The sequence below is a fragment of the Colletotrichum lupini genome, chromosome 2 (assembly GCF_023278565.1).
Source record: "Colletotrichum lupini chromosome 2, complete sequence".
Lineage (NCBI taxonomy): Eukaryota > Fungi > Ascomycota > Sordariomycetes > Glomerellales > Glomerellaceae > Colletotrichum > Colletotrichum lupini.
Window position 1 is genome coordinate 662,349 of NC_064675.1, and position 17,741 is coordinate 680,089.

At 48.0% G+C, this 17,741-nt stretch overlaps 5 protein-coding genes across 5 annotated transcripts; 1 reads left to right on the top strand and 4 right to left on the bottom strand.

Annotated features, from left to right (window-relative positions):
- Positions 1 to 98: 98 nt before the first annotated feature.
- CLUP02_02579 (uncharacterized protein) lies at positions 99 to 693 on the bottom strand (the record flags this gene model as incomplete). Its single annotated transcript, XM_049281610.1, has 2 exons — positions 99 to 347; positions 442 to 693. The coding sequence occupies 2 exons, from the start codon at positions 691 to 693 to the stop codon at positions 99 to 101; spliced, it is 501 nt and encodes a 166-aa protein (XP_049138753.1).
- Positions 694 to 4,105: 3,412 nt separating this feature from the next.
- CLUP02_02580 (phosducin) lies at positions 4,106 to 5,039 on the bottom strand (the record flags this gene model as incomplete). Its single annotated transcript, XM_049281611.1, has 2 exons — positions 4,106 to 4,354; positions 4,410 to 5,039. 2 exons carry the CDS (start codon positions 5,037 to 5,039, stop codon positions 4,106 to 4,108), a joined length of 879 nt encoding a protein of 292 aa, XP_049138754.1.
- An 83-nt stretch (positions 5,040 to 5,122) lies between these two features.
- CLUP02_02581 (uncharacterized protein) lies at positions 5,123 to 9,012 on the bottom strand (the record flags this gene model as incomplete). The annotated part of the gene is made up of 4 exons (XM_049281612.1): positions 5,123 to 5,445; positions 5,518 to 5,723; positions 5,849 to 6,168; positions 8,887 to 9,012. 4 exons carry the CDS (start codon positions 9,010 to 9,012, stop codon positions 5,123 to 5,125), a joined length of 975 nt encoding a protein of 324 aa, XP_049138755.1.
- A 1,253-nt stretch (positions 9,013 to 10,265) lies between these two features.
- Positions 10,266 to 10,451, top strand: CLUP02_02582 (uncharacterized protein; the record flags this gene model as incomplete). Its single annotated transcript, XM_049281613.1, has 1 exon — positions 10,266 to 10,451. The coding sequence occupies one exon, from the start codon at positions 10,266 to 10,268 to the stop codon at positions 10,449 to 10,451; it is 186 nt and encodes a 61-aa protein (XP_049138756.1).
- A 4,961-nt stretch (positions 10,452 to 15,412) lies between these two features.
- Positions 15,413 to 17,051, bottom strand: CLUP02_02583 (guanine nucleotide-binding protein subunit beta; the record flags this gene model as incomplete). Its single annotated transcript, XM_049281614.1, has 5 exons — positions 15,413 to 15,517; positions 15,759 to 15,878; positions 15,938 to 16,027; positions 16,098 to 16,816; positions 16,922 to 17,051. The coding sequence occupies 5 exons, from the start codon at positions 17,049 to 17,051 to the stop codon at positions 15,413 to 15,415; spliced, it is 1,164 nt and encodes a 387-aa protein (XP_049138757.1).
- Positions 17,052 to 17,741: the final 690 nt, after the last annotated feature.

A 17,741-nucleotide genomic window follows, 5' to 3' on the forward strand; every position in this document is an offset into this window, starting at 1 on the left:
GAGAGAAAAAAGAGATTCAACTAACTCTGGCCGGGCCTTTGGGATGTGTAGGAGGATTGTGAGGTGGTGGCGGGAGGTGAAGTAAGGTAGATGGGTACTCAGGTAAAGGTAGGTAAGGTAGGGTGCGTCGTCAAGGTCGGTCGGCGGCAGGTGTTGCCTGTACGGTGTACCTGCCTGTCTGCCTGGCCTGCCTTGCCCAGCTTACCGAGAAGGTGCTCGCTGCTGCGTGCTTGCCAGCTGGTATTGCCTTGCGGAACGAAATGGCCAACGCGGGGTGGGGAAATGGCAAGGGACTGGAAGGGACAGGATGAGATGGGACGAGAAGGCGGTCGGTTTATCGGAGGTGACTACCTTACCTTGGGTATGACTTGGGGATGTCACGCGGCTGCCGCTATCGAGAAGTTGCGACAAAGATAAGGAACAAGGGTACAGTCTGCTAACCTGATGGCGTTGCTCACGTTTGGTCCTAGCCGTCAAAGCGCCAGCAGGCCAGGGTTTGGATTTGGGGGTTTCGTTCCGATATTGGTCGTTCCGGAAGGGAAGTTGAGTGCCCTGCGAAGAATACTGGATAGAAGACGATGGGAAGTGAAGGAAGGAGAGATGTGGTGGAGGAATATGACAGTTTGTATCGGGATGGATGGATGGATGGATGCACCTCAAGGGTGGTGGGTGGTGCGGAGAGGAGAGAGACATTCAGGTCGGGCGCACCATCAAAAAGGCAGAAAGGCAGCTGAAAAGGCAACCGGACGGCAGTCGAGACACGACCAGGCGGTCCAGGAAGGTACCTACCTACCTTCCTTCCTTCCTTTACCGGACCTCATATCCTGCCTCACCATCCGCAGTTTTGGAGCAGGCAGGTGGCACCAAGTCAGAATAGCACGAAATAGCAAGAACTGTCAAGCGCCAAAGCTGAGATAAGTGCACAATTCCATACCTAAGGCACCTTACCTACTTAGTACTCGTGCAAAGTACCCTAGCAGTCATATCATCTTAACAGCCGTCGGTCAGACGCATCTCATGTGCTCTTTGGAGGTGGGGGCGGGGTCCATTTCGCGACCGAGTAAAGGCGCAACATATGGCGTTCATTTCACCTTGAAGGGCCACATCTGGCATTTTCAAAGCCGAGTATGCGTCACTCGCTCCGGGGCCTGGATACCTCGCGTTCAAATGGAATGTCACTGGCAACTGCCCCCCGCCCACTTTGATTGTAGCTCGTCACAAGCAGATCCGCATCATTGTACCCCTTATCGATAACAGGCCGGGGGATTTCGGTGCCAGCTGCAACTTGCACCACGCACCGCGCACCGCTGCGACCTGCCATGGTGGGGTTCCTTATCCACTAGCCCACCATCACCCCGCCTGTGAACCGCTGTTGGTGCCAACAGCCTTGGGTTAGCTCCAACCCCTACGGGCCTCGAGTGGCATCTCGACGGAGGAAGATCCGCTCACTCCCAACATCACCTCTTAGCTTCCTTTTCAACTTGGATCGGGTTCCATTTGGGCTTCACTTGGGCCGAACTCCTTCATTCTTCTATGGGAATATTCACCCGTTATCCTCAAGACCTTCCCAGGGCACTTGTTGTAGGCACATCTTCCAAGCTGCCGCTTCAGGCGCAAAGTCTGGAAGTGAACCACTCATCGCCCCCTCGCACAGGCTGAAGCAAGGTACCAACCTAAATGTCCAAGTCATCCAATGTGGAAAGCTCAAGTGACTACCGCCCGCTTGCGGCATGGGAAAAGACCAACAGGTTCGCCACGCACCACGATCACGACGCCTCACCACGAATTTCACAAAAGACTGCGCAAGTATATCCAACCATGGCTCAGCGCGGGAGGGAAGAAAGGTACAATTTCGACCCTAGGTTGTGTGAGGCCCGCATGTCTTCCGAATGTTTCACCTTTTTGCCGTCTTTCCTGTCTCTGAGAATCCCATGTCTTAGCCGAAGAAAAGGGTGTGTGGCTTCAATACCATTTGATTGTGGCTCATGTGTCAAGTGGCGGTGCAACTTCCATTCTCAGCTCACCTCAGCTGGACTGACACCTCTTCCATGTTAACGAACAGCCAAGATATCGTTGGAACATCTTCATGCGATAATGCAAGAGATTTCCGTTTATGGAATGTACCCATCGAAAAATTACACAATTGAGCCAAGATATATTGAAGATAGGTCACTTGCTGGAGTTGGCAATCAGTAGGGCAATATACGTTAATAACGAGAAAGATTATGTGCTTTCGACTTTATCGTCATTTTGACCAACACCGTATCGTAGAGACAGACCTTACCCGGAGAACCTCGCTTATTTCACTTCTCTTACAATCCTAAACCTTCATCCCTCGTTATGACGGCTCAATATTGCAGCGTCTCTCGTGGACATTCAAACCCCCATTGTGGAAATAAACTTGCAATCATTGCATCACTCAAGCCTGTCCTTCGCCGGCATACCAACATCTACACCTCGCATTGAGGAATGAATAATGCGCTCCTTATCAAGTCGATGGACTTGGGAGAGCTCTGGGATGGAGATTGCTGTACCAGAGGCTTTGCGCTATCTCTAGCCAAGTGGCCTGGCATTTCAAGAATGCCACTCCGGAGTTCGCGATAGACAAAACACAGACGTGACGTTGCAGATACCCAATTTGACGACACTTCAGCGCCAGACAAGAAATCGTATCAAATCACCTCAAGAAAGCCAGTCCCAACCCGACCAGCCACGCAAGGGGATTTATACACCCACCCGATTACACACATCTATACACGGTCAGTAGGTGCTCGAAATATGTTCCTCAACTCATAGATGTAGAAAAAGTCCAAAGGCAAGATGCAGAGAATGCAAAAAGAAGCAAGCAGTTTTGAACTCGAAACTTGTACAACCCGAAAATACTCTTCACCTGAGGCAAAAAAGAGCAAACAGGGCCTCTCTCTCGGAACAGAAAACCAGCCACTTCAGCAACCCCAGCTCCAGCTCCAGCCCCAGCCCACCCCTTTCCCCGGGCCGGAACACGTTGCCGGAATTTTCGTTCCCTGGGCTCAGTGGTTTCTGGTTCCTATGAAACGACGGAGCTGGACAGGGGGACGTCAACCATCAACGGGAGAAGACGACACGAGAAGGAAGCAGAGAACTGAGACTTGAGAGAATCAAGAATTTGTTACTATTCCTATTGTAACCCCAGGATTAGTAACAAATTGCAACCTCACTCCTATTCTTCCTTGTCTTTACCCCCTGCCTTTGCTGGAGATCACGCAAGACACACAGACGACGGGAACCGCAGAGTCGAGAGAAAAACAAAAGGCTGCATTTCTTGGTTTTCTTTGCTGACCAAATCTTAGAAACGCTCTATTTGGACCCATGTCTCTGTATCCGTATCCGGTACTGGATCCAAATCCTCCCGCAATCTGCCTCGAAATCTCGCAAAGTCCCGAAGCAGAAAATCCACCGAGAGCCTTGTCCTTGTACTTGTCACCCCCTCCTCCAGCCCTAGGAGGCTGTTATTATTGAATTCGTTACCTTCATTGACGGTTTGGTGTCGAGGGGGACTACGTGTATTTAAGGGTAAGGCAACCGCAACCCTTAAAACGACGTATATGCAATGTAACCTCTCATTTACCGACATCAATGCAATCATGAGCAATACGTCCACATTATTTGTGTAAAATCGTTGGACAGAGTCCGCGTGGACTTGTGAATTCTACAGGGAATCGGTAAAAGTTGGGAACCCAGCCTACAATCCTTAGATGCTTTTGCAGCGTGATATTGCATTTTCATCTTCCCAAACCCGCAGACGGTACGTTTCTTGCATGACAACCGACATCTCGGGCATGAATCTCCCCTCATCATTACAGAAACAAGAAAACCCCGAAGAAAAGACCAATGGTGTATCAACGTCTTCCCCCAAAGTGACGACAATATCCCAGAGAAAACTCCGCTCCACAACCCAAAAGTCCTGGTGAGATAGGAGAACCGAATGCGCAATGAAAATGGTGTAGAAAAAAAGGGAACCGTTATGCTCGCGGAAGAGGACGCGCTGCAAAATGGGGGTATCGTAACAGAGGAGATGAGGTTATTTTTTTGCGCATGTTGAGTGCTGTTTGTGACCGTGTTTGCATCATAGGATGTCGTGCTTCTGGAAAAGCCGTGCCAGCGTGTCGGTACCAAACATTTCGTCGTCGGGGATCATTTCAATGATGCCTGTGAGGTTGGCGATCATGTCACCCTGGTTGCGGTACGCCAAAATCGCAGGCACAGCGGCGTTGTCGAACTCAATGTCAAGATAGTGTACCTTGACAAAGTGTATTGTTGAGTGCTGCGATACAAGAGGCATCATGGCATGCTCTATTGTCGCAGAAACGTCACACTAGAAGCCTCGTTAGGACTCAAAACTTGGGAATGATAGTCTCAATGGAGCTCACCTCTGGGTCATAGACGAAGACGACAACGACAGTGTCCCGCGCAACCTTCTCGATGGCATCGAGGTAGCCCAAGGCATCAACCTCATCCAGACGTCCGTAAATTCGCACACTAGGACTTGTTCTCCGGTTCCGAATAACCTTGTTGGAGTCGCTCTCGAGTTCTCTTCGGCGGCTCTCGCGCCATTGCTGCATGAAACTGTCGTCAGAGTCGCTGCCGTTGCCCTCATCCGTCTCGCTTTCGCTTTTGTTCGATGGTGGCGGCTGGGAGTTGATGTTGTCGAGGCCGAAGATGGAGCGCCTCACTGTAGTGCGCGCGCGGCTCATGAAAGAAGTCTTGCGAGCGTTCTCGTAGTTGCGAGCATCGGCGATGACGCCCTTAACACCAGTGGTACGACCGGCATCGAAGCTAGCTGGGGGCAGCTTCAGATCGGAGCCGGTCTGACCAAGAGATGGCATACGCATGGCGGCGTCGATTTGGGAATTGCGATATCTCTCTTCCTCGTCGAGGTCAAGGCTGTCCTGTTCGCGACGGTCGTGGTCTCGGTCTTCGGGATGTACTTTGCTGGTGTCACGGGAGTTTGCTGCTAGCAGAGCATTGAATTCTTCCTGGGCTGGTGTAGGGTTCGACATCTTGAAGGTCGTGTGGCGCGGCCGGGGAGGGGGAGCTTGATTTATGTATAGGACAAGGAGCGGAGGAGCGGGTGGGCGTGTGGTCAGAGGAGGAGGTTGTCGTCCAGGGTGTTGTTAAGACGGAGTAAACAAGCAGGTTGTGAAGAGTTGGCAATCGTGCGACGTTGAGCTTGGAAGGGTGTGCCCGGTTGTTCTGTCAGGGCGTCTGGTAGTCGAGCAAGCAAAGTGACTTGTTCGGACAAGGACAGGATGGGTAGCGCAAATGGTGGTGGTGGGAGAGTCTGGAGAGGAGAGGACGGGCGGACGGTGGGAGGCGAAGCAGAGACGACTGGGAGTTGGATCGAAAGGATGGAGGCCCTTCGATGGGATTTTCTCGAAGCAGTGGAGTCGAAGCCAGGGGTCAACCCTTGCGTGGACCACGATGCGGTGAAAGCCGGGCCCCAGTGGTGTACGGAGTAGTGGATAGTCAAGAGTCAACAGACTGGCGCGATGCGTGAGTGGTGCGAGATGTGCGCAAAAGGGCAAAAGGGGGGGCTCGAGGGTCGAGGGTCGAGGGTCGAGGGTCGAGGTGGAAGCCCCTGGGGTGCGTCAGGCTGTTTCAGAAGCGGCGGAGGCGCGTGGTTGCGAACAGGGGAGACTGGACGGCAAAGTGTGGATGAATGGCAGAAGGTGTGTATTCTTGTACTTGTGACTCAGAAAGAATTAACTTTCTTCGATAACAAGGTACTTAGAATGGCAGAAGGTGAGGCCTTTGGCTACTGGCATTCGTGGGTTGTTAACTTGTTCGGGGGTATAGGGGGTTTAGTGACGGGTCCAGGTGAGATCTGGTTGCGGTAAGAGGCATGTAGTCCGCGATGTTAAGACGAGGATGCGGGAGGTGATGATCGTTTGCGGGCGCAAAGACGCTGGAACGCTGGCACGGCAAGACCGGACAATTTCTTTCCAGCCCTGTAACTTGTGCTTGATTGAGCTGCCCACCCCCGTCCAGTCCCCGATTTCCGATGTCGATGATTGTGGGCGAGTCAACTTTTTGCAAGGGCGAGGATATTCTGCCAGCAGCTCCCGCTATTCTGCCACCAAGTGTAGCTGCGGCCGCCACACGACCGCCAGTCTCGGGCACATACGTAAGCTAGGCTCTGTATAATTAGCATTTAAATAGATTAAACTAATTAGAGGCCGTTAATTAACTTATAATTAATTAAATTATTTTAATAAAAAGTATAGTAATTAATAAATTAACCTAATTCGACGTAATTAATAAAATAGCTTAATTAACTACTTAATTAACTACTTAATTAATTATTAATTATTCTATATAGCTTATAGCCCGTAGTTTAGTAATTTCCTCTACTTTAGCCTTATACTCTACTTTAGCCTCGTACTTATTAATAAGTCTATTTATCTCGCTTTTTATTATAAAATTAATATTATAAATATAATCCTTATTAATTAGATCTTATAATATATCTAATTATATAAGATTACTAATTAATTAGGATCGCGATTTTATAAGCGTTAATAACTAAAGAGCTCTTATAAAATTAATTATATTATTATTAATTATATTAATTACTTTGTTAATAATAGCTTATTAATACTTTTATTATATCTTTATACTAAGCTTATATATATTAAAATCGTATATAATCTTAAGGCCTCGTTAAGTAGAGGTAGCCCTACTTAGTATTAAAAGTATTATTAATAATAATAGCGCTAATATAAGTACTATTTTTATATATTTAGTAACTTCCTCGTACCTAAACGTAAAGGGCTCTTATTTAAAAGAGGTACTTTAATTAACGGCTAGCTTTTTTAACTTATTTATTATAACTATTATAATACCTACTATAAAGCCTTATAAATAACCCTTACCTTGGACTTATAGGGGATTAAGTAAGGGGATAGAAGTATTATTATTAATAATAGGCTCTAAGTATTATTAAAACTAATATAAATAGATCTTTTTTAATAATATTAAAGTACTATTTTTAATATATTATTAAAGGACGTAGTAATAAAGTAGCTTATAAGTAGTTTAAATTAAGTAATATACGCACTTTTTTAATAACTTTTTTAATAAACTTAAATTTAGTTATTTACTTAGTATACTAAGTTTTTATAAAAGTTACTTAAGGGTATTATAATATATATATAAACGTACCTTTTTTTAAAATAATTCCGTAGTAATACTTAATACTTTAGTTTAGTAATAAGTTTAGTAAGCGTTAATTATAGCTACTTAACTTACTTAGAAAATAACTAATCTATTAAATATAACTTTAAAGTTACTTATATAATAATAAACTTATACTTTAATACTTATATATAAGGATTTAATAATTAGCGTAGTTAAATAACTAAAGTACTTAATTTAGTCAACTTAAGTAAGTACGAGTTTCTCGTACTACGGCTTAAGCTAAATATTAATAACGTAATTAACTACTATTATAGGGTACTTAGTAATTTAAAATTTAAATAATTAGTTATAATATATAATTATTAATTAGTTATAAAAGAGATTACTTTAATCCGTAAGGAATTATTAGAAATAAAGGTTATATATAATTACGTTAATCTCGTCCCTTGTAGCTAGGCCGAAATAATACTAAGTCCGGGCTAGTATATTAAAATTAACGTATTAATAATAGAGTACGTACGGTACTATTTTAAATTAAGTATTATTATTAAAAGTATTAAGTAAAATAATCTTACAATCCGTATACGTAACTTATAAAAAGGGAATTTCGTAGGCCTAGAGTAATATTAATAACTAGTTAATAACTTAACTATAATTAGCTTTTTTTTTATTAAATAAAAAGTAGCTTGCGACTTAAAAAGTATAATTATTATTAATTACTTTATAAATATTAAATAATAGTATATTAAATCGGTTAGTTTTATATATAGAATTTATTAATAAAACATCCGGATATTATTAAAATAGGGAAATCGTAGTAATAAGTATAATAAATAAGCTCGTAATATAGCCCGCATTATTATGTTAAAAATAGTACTAATACTTTATTAAATTATATAATTAGTTAAATAACTACTTAATAAGGGTCCTACTACTTAATTTATTATAATAATAAGTAACTAATATATTAAGTATATTATAGGCAACGATACTACTATAATTACTACTTTTTAACTATAAGTTTAAAAGGATTTAAATAGGTTAAATACCCTTATTTTATTAATTAATAATTTAGTCCTTCTTATTACGTAATAGCGCGTAGTAGTAATATATAAAAGCGTTAGTATTATTAAATAAGTAATTATAATAATTATAAAAGTTATTAATAACGGGATAAAAGAGCTAATTATTATTTAAAAACTAGTAGCGATTTATTAATAATAGTTTATAAACGAGGTCGAGGATTTATAATACTTATTTAAATAAGTTAATTTTATAAAGCTTTATTATTTTTAATTATAATATAAGCTATAAATATAATAATAAATAATAATAACTAGTGCTTTAGTAAAGGGCTTATATTAAATAATTCGGACTATAAAACTAGCCTTATAAATAACCTCGTTAAGTATTATTTTAGTTTTAAATAAGCTAAAAAAGTACTAGTTATAAAATAAGTAATTATACTTTACGTAACCGTAATTATTATAATTAATAATATATTAATAAATAAAAGGATTATTAACTTCGTAATTATTCTCTTCTTATAGTATATTAACGTTAGGAATAGCTTTAATTAATAGTAGTAGCGACGGCGAGGTTAACGAAGTAGTAGTTATAAGTAAGTAAGTAGGTGGGTAGGTAGGTAGGTAAGTGGGTGGGTATAGGCAGCTGGGCTCCGTGGTCGGAGGTAGGGCCTGCCGCAGCCACACTTGGTGGCAGAATAGCGGGAGCTGCTGGCAGAATATCCTCGCCCTTTTGCAAGGACACGAATGCCGAACTGGGACGTGCAGATGACGGAACAGAGAGGCCAGCCACGATGGTGTCGTCACGCATGAGGATACCGGCGACGTGGAGGGAAGGGGGCAGAAAGGAAAAGTGGAGAATGTGTGTACATTTTACAGTACCTTACCTACGCAGGAGTACTTTGTAACACAGTAAATTGTATGGAGGAAGGTGCCAGTCAGTCACCAATTGCCAATGCAGGGCAGGCAGGGCAGGCAGGACAGGCAGGGCAAGGAAAGAAGGGAGGCGGCTGTGGAAGAGAACCAAGCACACAAGGTACGAATGCAACCTTCCTCAAGGCACTCCGTAATTGAAAATAAATGCAAGTACCTGATCCAAATGCAACTGCAGCTGCGACTCTTCCTGTCTGTCTGGCGTCTGCATATCCCTTCCATTGAAGAATAAAGTTAGGGTAGTCTAGAATGGAAAGTTGGGCAAATTACCTCCATTTCCCTTTTCACAAACCAACGGTCAACGCGCAAACCTTCAGTAAGCTGCAGCCCAAAATAAAAGATAAGAAAAAAAAACATTCCTTTTTCCGCCGTCTCAAACTAACCGTCAATCAGGCTACTTTGCTTACCTTACCCCAAGGTACGGACCTGTTACCGTCGAAAAGGGGCCGGATCGATCAGACTATTTACTACTGTGTACGTACTACCTAAGGTGCTCCGTACACAGCATTATTACGGAGCAGAGAGAGAAGGGGTCAAGAACCGCAACATCCGTTCTCCATCGCAGCACCACACCATCTTGCTTTTCCTCTGCCCGCGTGGCTTTGCTGGGATCATGGTGCTTGTCAGCATCATTCGACCCATCCACTCCATCTCTGCCCATTTTCTCTCCTTTTTGCAACGTCGTCACTTCACGCTTGTCCAATCAATGCAAACCACTACGAGAGGTGGGGGACAATTCGGGACCTTGCAGATAGGATGCACGCTGCACGTCGATGAGTTGGCTGAGCCGCTTTCTACTATAATCTTTCTTCATTTGTTATTGCTGTGAATTACACCCGCTCCCCGCCGGCCCGTTGGAGACATCACGGAGTTGACCTTTTGCTCCGACTCTCGAGCAATAGACCGGCCGGTGGCGAGGAACTTAGAAAGGGCGCCGAAGCCACGCCAAGACTTCCAAAGTTGGCGATCGCGATGAAGAAAACAAACACGGCTACCTATTATGTCTCGTATGTCTCGTGTTGGGCCGTCTGTGGGTTGACTGGTTGGCCCCAAATTTGGCTCACCGCACGCTACGTGCCAGCCGTGATTGGGAAGACGCTTCGCAATTGACTTCTCTCCAGTGTTCTCGAAATGGCGAGGACCTTGTACCACCTCGCAAATCATTATACAAGTCCTCCAGAAGGTTGCCTCGACTTAGGACCATTGGTCACCAGCTTCCGCTTCTTCAGGGTCCTCGGAACAGTCTCTTTCGCTTTCCTCTCTCCACCTTACTCAAGGCGCTTCAATTTGCAACTACGCCTGTGCTCGCATTTCTAACCCTCCTGCCTCAGACATCATGTCTCATTCCGGCTAGTACGAGTCGTTGCGCCTTACCGGCCAGTGCGGGAGGACCCTGCATCGGAGATGGTGCTGCAACTGGCAATTATTTGTGGTAGAGAAGGGGATTGATACCGCAGGGCAGCGACGTTCCTTGCTCTGGTGCCTATTCGCGAGTGTCTCGCATCAAGTGCGTCTTCAAATTCCAGACACAATGTCTCACGCCCAACTTCTTCACCGCGGCTCCAAGACACCGACTCTATCCGTCGTCGGCCCAGCCGAATCGCAAACCCGCCGTCAAAGACTGAGCCCAGGCTTACTGCGTCAAAGAGACAATGGCAGTTCGCTGTGCGTTGCTGAGAGAGATACGCGGATAGTCTCAGCAGAAGACCTTGCCAGACTAGGCCCCTCCATTGGTTGCCTAATAGTTACACCGTGATCCTCATCAAGCTCCCCATAGGAGGGTATAGATACACGCACATCTCCTTTAGCGCCTGAAGCAAACATGGACTGCTTGAGACGGTCAGAAACCACTTCACCGGGGAAGATGCCTAACTGACCCGGTAAAAGATCACGACGCCATCATCCCACTATGCGATGACATTGTTCACCCTTCATCATCCCCTTTGCCAAAACATAAGGACCCCGAAACAGCGCACAGCAGTCTCGCCATCAGCTCCAGAGATCTCTAACAATGACATGCGCTTATCGTCATATTTTGCCCAGTTTGGTCGTCCGAAAGTCCCCGTTTGCCCTCCTTCCCTGCCTGGTCTGCTTAGATCTTTGGTCGAGACTTAGCCACGGCGTCGTGTGACCGCACTTGTCGGTGCTCCCCAGTCAATGCGGACGGAGGCTTGAGACGAGCGGAATTTTTTGTCCATTGCACATGATTATCGACTTCTCGATGACAGGTCTCTCACTCCACTTAGATCGGCACATTGGCCGATTCATCTCGACTTGAGCGTACGGACTAGCCATCATCCATGGTCTTTGATGGTCATGGACGGCGTCCTCTGTATACTTTGCTATGTTCCCAGGACGTTCGGTTCATAGCACTACTATTACCAACGACGTGCTAACTCAAGTTGTCATGATCATTGACTAATCCGCAGCTGGCAACGTTCAGTCTCAAGTAACAACTATGGGTCTTCATGCCACGCATGGCATGGCTTCCCAGATTCGCATGAAGAGGCATCACGACGTGTTCAAACATGAGTCACCTTCTCCGCCCCGGATACGCCGTTTCATGCCTTACGACAGACATTTTGTGGACACGATGTCGCGCGTGGTCGACCCAGAACCACGGCTCCCGATGCTGCTCGTGCGTTGCTGACTTATCATCCGATTCTATCTCCAAGGGACCAAGACTCCATTCATCCACCTCGGAACACGACTCAATGACGGCAGCTCACTCCGCAAGTTAAACTTTTTAGCGTACCATTCACCATTGGTAGTAGACCTTAGCGGAAATCTATTCAAAACAATCCCCGAAAGCGATTTCACTCGTCTCAAGACCCGACAGGGGCTATGTGCATTCTAACGAGATGCATATTCGTTCTGGATACACGCGCGGGTTTCATGCGTTTGTTCCACAGAATACACCTATGTTCAATAATTAAACATCCTGGGCTTGTAGCCAAGGAGATTCCTTGTCCAGGGCTGGTCTCGTCCACTTCAGTTCGTTGCCACAAACAAACATTGCTGGCAGTGCGGCATCGAAGCTGGGCGTTCTCACAACAAGTTATGCGATACTCATGTTGTCCATACATCAAGCGAAGCGTCTTGCAGCCGGTCCGTTTACTCGTGTCTTTCTCAATAACTCTCAGACTCCAAACTTGGCTTTTGCGCCTCGCCACACCGCCAGCTGCACGCTGCCGGCACTATGCCGCTGCACATGCTCTAGTCGTTATCCGATCACAGTGACCTGACATCTGCATATGCTCTGATCACGAGAAGGGCGGAAAACTCGAGGGATGAGCGTTGACTGTATCAGATTCTGCCAGCGACACGTATAGTTCTGTCAAACACGTTGCCTCCTCCTCCGCTCATGCGGTATGCATCCCACCGGGTTTAATGAAGATCGACCGAGGCACCGAAAGGTATCATCCAAAACACCAGTGCGGGCCGACGGTGGCCACTCGATACACACTACGGATACACAGTGGGCATCGAAGTGCTCTATCTACGCATACCTCGTGGCTACCAGGATCTCTGCATCCGCAAGCGCATCGAGATTTCCAAGTATAACTCAAACATAGGGCCTCAGCCACCAAATCCTTCTTCCTCGCCCTTCTCTTCCTCCCTTCCCCGGGTCCGTCCCTAGCTGCTCTTTTACTAACTGCTTTTTGCAGTAGCCGGGAGCCGCTACAGATTGTAGCCTCAACGATCTTCAACGCCCGCAGCCGGACATATGCAACCCATCTAGGTGGTATATTTCCCACCGCATGCTTCTGCATTTTGGGCGTTTCTCCTGCGATCCTCATCGTCTGTGCTGGAAATGATCTCGGTTCCAAAGTTTCCAAAACCCATCGCCAGAGCTTCTCGAAGCTCCTGCAATGAACGCCACATGCATAGAAGGCAGCTCGCAGGCTTCCTTTCCCCCACGAGAACAAGAGAAACCAGCAACGGTTCCCATCGTTCTCCCCCACCATCTAACGAGCTACCACATTTCCCTAATACCGCCCGGCAAGAACGCCCGCTCACATTTGAAGAGGTCAAATTCCAACGCGGGAAGCTGACTCGGGCAATCCCGTCGTCTCGTCTGAGAGCCTCTGGCATCTCTTCACCCCATTCGCCAACTGAAAAGGCTAGGTAAAATCAGCGAGCGATTGGGTTATCGAACCGTACGGCAGTACGGCAAACGGCAGAGCCAAACTCCGCGTGGCTTGTCCTTCACGTGGCAACGAGCTGGGGGAGGGGATGGCCATCAACAGACGAACCTCACGCCCTGGTCCGTCCGCCCTCCTTTTTTCCTTCCCCTCCATCCGGATAACTCAAAATCATTGTATCAGGAGGGGAAAGGTTCAGTATTCGTACTGATTATGCTACCAAGTGGCTTCCACATGCAGTCTTTCTTCCTTGCCTACTGCGCAAAGTGTGGGTGTCCTTCAGCCTTTCATCAGCTTCCGAGATGGCCCCACCACGCCGGAACCGAGTGCCGCCGGGATTTCTGGGGTCCCGTTCTCCACTTCCCGCCGCTTCCATGGGTCACGCCGCCGGCCCTCCTTTCAAATCATCTCCGGATGCTCCGAGGAGAACCGTACGGCAAGCGTTCGGCCTTTGCGTTCCCCCAGAGACCCAGCTCACCACTGGACTTCGTTGATCCGAATCGTTCTTCCTTATGGGGCCCTCCTCTCCCCCTTTTCCATGAAAGACAGACCCACACCGGACCTGCGCTGCCTCATCACCTCTAATCGCATCCCCCTTCTTCCGTCTCTCTCCTCTTCGCCGCCCAACGAATCCCCAAAGCCTCAGCTCTGGACACATCGAAGAAATCATATGTATGCCCCCCCCTCCCCCCGCCAATGTCATCTTCCACGCGAGCGAGGGCTTTGACGTCGGAACTTCCGAGAAACTGGTTCGGAAACGTCCCATGTTCTTTGTGATCATGGAAAAAAGTTAACATCTCCCACCAACGTCCTTGACCCGTCATTCATCATTCGTTTGCCTAACTGACCGTGACCAAAGCCAAGGCTTCTACTCCGTGCGCCGTGCCACTGTCGATGTGATGTCGTAGTGTCCCTTGGGATGAAGCTGAACATTTCGAAATCCTCGTCCTTTCCTGTAGTCAGTAAATAGTACAGAGTCACACGCGCTGCACTTGCAACTGCGCTTTGGCCATCTCGCTGTCGTATGCGAACCTCGTCTAATGCTGTGCAAGGGAGCCACTTGCCTACTAACATCGTATGAAGCAGCAGCTCCTGGTTAGCGTAGTCAAGACATGCATATTACTCACTTGCCAAGGCAATCGGCACTTGAACAGAGGATGAACGAGCATTGAGCGCGAGCTATAGTACAGGCAACAAGTAGGTATAGGAGGAAAGGAAGGCTTCAGGCAGGCGGCCACGCAAGGAAGAAAAAACAAATCTTCATCACTTCCACCCACGCCCATGCACACATGTCTTCGTTCTGTAGGCGGCTTTCTGTCGCACCCTGATTTCCCGTTGGGCTTCAACCCAAACCCTCCCCCGTGTCATCCAAATAAACACAACCCTCCCGGGAAAACTAGGGTTCGACCACTGTTGCCGTATGCCATCAACTCGCCGCCCCCTTTGTATACGGAAATGACAACTCGCCGCCTACAACAAACCGACCTCCCGATCGACTAGCCCTGTTTCTTTCCGCCCTCCTACGAGGCAATCCGTTTGTCTCTACTATACTTCGGCTTCGCATCGCCACGGACGACATGGCGGGGCGACATGCGGTGCTTTCGTCTACCGAACCGACCCCCACGGGTGGAATCGAGGAAATAAGGAAATGCGGGATCGAACGATGCGGCGCGTTTTTTTTTTCAACGGACAACTAAGCGACAAGGGGATTATCGGACGACGACGGAAAAACTCTTTTCGATGGTATAGAAAACTCCTTGTTGAGAATTGCAGCACTTTCCCCTCCCGAGCCGCGAGAGTTTGGTCGATGTCGGAATCGCGTGCTTTGCTTGTCTATGCGTTTGTAGGGTTGGATTTCGTTGGGGTATCAAAATGCCTCGATTTCGTTCCCTCCTTGGCGGTCCTATCGTATCCGGATCCGGTGGCAGACGTTGCAGGAGATGTGAAGCAGACATGACTCGGGAAAGGCCACATGTGGAAAACCCACCCATGTGTTACAAACCGCCTAATCTAACAACCAGGTGCTAGAATGAGGCCCAAAAAAAAAAAGAGTACTATGGTGCAAAAGAATCGTTTTGACGATGAGGATGATTGGTGGTGGCTGGCGTAACAAGAGAGAAAAGGGGACCCTGTTTAGTTCCTACAGCCGCCCGTGCCGGCGAAAGAGCGGCTCCAGCTGGAGTGGTAGACGATGAGAAAAGTGAGCTTTGGTATGAGCAGGTATGTCGTGACTTCGTCCTGTGTGTGCCAGTACTCGCGGATTAGAAAAGGGCAGCACCAGGGTTTCGAAAATTAAGTTGGCCAAATAACCACTCGACAGAAGATTAAAATGGTTTCGCGCGTACTGGAACCAGTATATCCAGACAGGACTTCGTCGTTATCGGGGTCGGGGTGGTGGTTTAGTATGCCCAGATTTTCAGCTGTTACCATCGGTCAGTATGGGAAATTCCAGGAATATTGGGTGGAGGCATTTGCGTACAAGTGAATCCCATGATCCTGTGCACAAGCTGATGCCGTCGTTGCTAACGCCCAAGCAGCTAACTCTGTTCTCGTGGCCGACGAGAGAGCCGACCTTTTCTCCGCGAGTCACATCCCAGACCTGAAAGAAGGGTTAGTAATCAGTTCACCCCCATTAGGCCATCGAGATTCCCAACATACCTTGCATTCAAAGTCGTCATAGCCAGCAAACAATAAGCGTCCAGAGACTGAGGTCGCTACGGAGGTGATGCCGCAGAGAATAGATTCGGACTGGATCAGAGAGCAAGTTAGCAATCAGGGGTCCAACGATTTCCCTCAAAGGTCGCGCCAGCCGACTTACGCCGTAAAGGTTCAATTCGCGGTCAGCACGAATATCAAAGAGGCGGCAGGTAGCGTCATCGGAGCCGGTGACGAAGGAGTGGCCGTCGGGGAAGAATTGGATGGCGTTGATGTCGGACTCGTGGCCGGCAAACGTCTGAACGGCCTTTCCGGCACGGATATCCCACAGCTTGGCGAAAGCGTCGCAGGCACCCGAGATGAATGTGTTGGAGTTGGTGGGGTTGAGACTGATGCTCATTACATCGCCCAAGTGGTCGGCGAACTCGATAACCTTTTGGCCTGTCTCGATATCCCACTTCATACATGTCATGTCACCAGAAGAGGTGAGGATGCTGCGGTCGTTGATGAAGCGACAGCATGAGAGATAACCGGCATGGCCAGACAACTCCCTTGCGACGCGGGTGGGACCCTCTCTCTGCTGGTTGAGGTTGTAAATGGAGCAAATATTGTCGAGACCACCGCAAGCGACGTAGTTACCGCTTGGGGCGTAGGCACAGGTCATGACCCAGGATGATCTGAGGGGAATGGCGTGGACCTTGTTCGTCGTGTAGGCATCCCAAATGATGAGCTTGCCATCCTGCGAGGCGGAGACAAGATGTCTTCTATCGGTAGACCAATGCATGGCGTAAATCTTGGCCAAGTGACCCTTGAGCGTGCGCTTAGCCTTCATCAGCTGGTTCTTTGGGATCGGCTCGTGGGCCTGCTGGGCGACGGTGCGGACTGATGATCGAACATGTGTGGTTAGCGTGACGAGGAGAGATGGGGGAATTCAATTGAGAGAGAGGCGGTGGCAATCGACGATGAATTGACGATGGAAAAACTCACGAGTAGTATCGGCGAGCTCATCCTTCTTCCGCTTGATCCTGTCCTTGAGTGTCTCAGCCTCGCGTCGCGCCTGCTGGATGCGCGCCTGCATCGCCTCGGGCGACACATCGTTCTGGCCTTGAGAGTTCATCGTCGTGGACTGTCGTTTCGGCCTCGATCAATGGGGTGGCGGAGCGAAAGAGGCGGCAGCTGATGAAAAGAGGCGGCAGCGATAGAAACGGCGATGATGGGGTGGGTGGTGGTGGTGGAAGCGGGCGAGGAGGTCGGATCGGGAGGAGGTGGTCGTCGGTCGTTGGATGAGGGTTGAGGGTTGGAATTGAAATTGAGCGGGAGTCGGTGGAGAGGGAGGAAAGAGAGGTGTGGTGGTTGTCCAGTTCCAGATGGAAGGGGAATGCAAGCTCCAGGGGGGGGTTGCTTTGCGCGGACCAGTAAAACAGCAGGGTGGAAAGGAAATGATGGTCGGCCTGGGGGGGTGGTTGAATTACTAGAGAGGAAGCGCAGGTACCTGCCTTGACTGCGATTCGTCGGTCTGTTTAGCGGTACCTGCCGGGGGGGAGGGGGCCACTGCCAACTGGGGGGAAGTCTTATGCAGAAAACCCAGTAGTCGGGTGGACAGGAGCCGGAGCAGGAGCAGCAAGAGCAAGAGCAGGAACAGGCAGGAACAGGGCAGGAGCAGGAACAGGAGAGGGAGAGAGTAAGAGTGAGAGATGAGCGGGTGCGGGAGAGGAGAGGCAAGGTATGGAGCACAATGCCACAAAATGCTAAGTGGATTGGGATGGCTGGCTGGCAGTGGACGGAGGAAGAGATGGGAGAAAAAAAA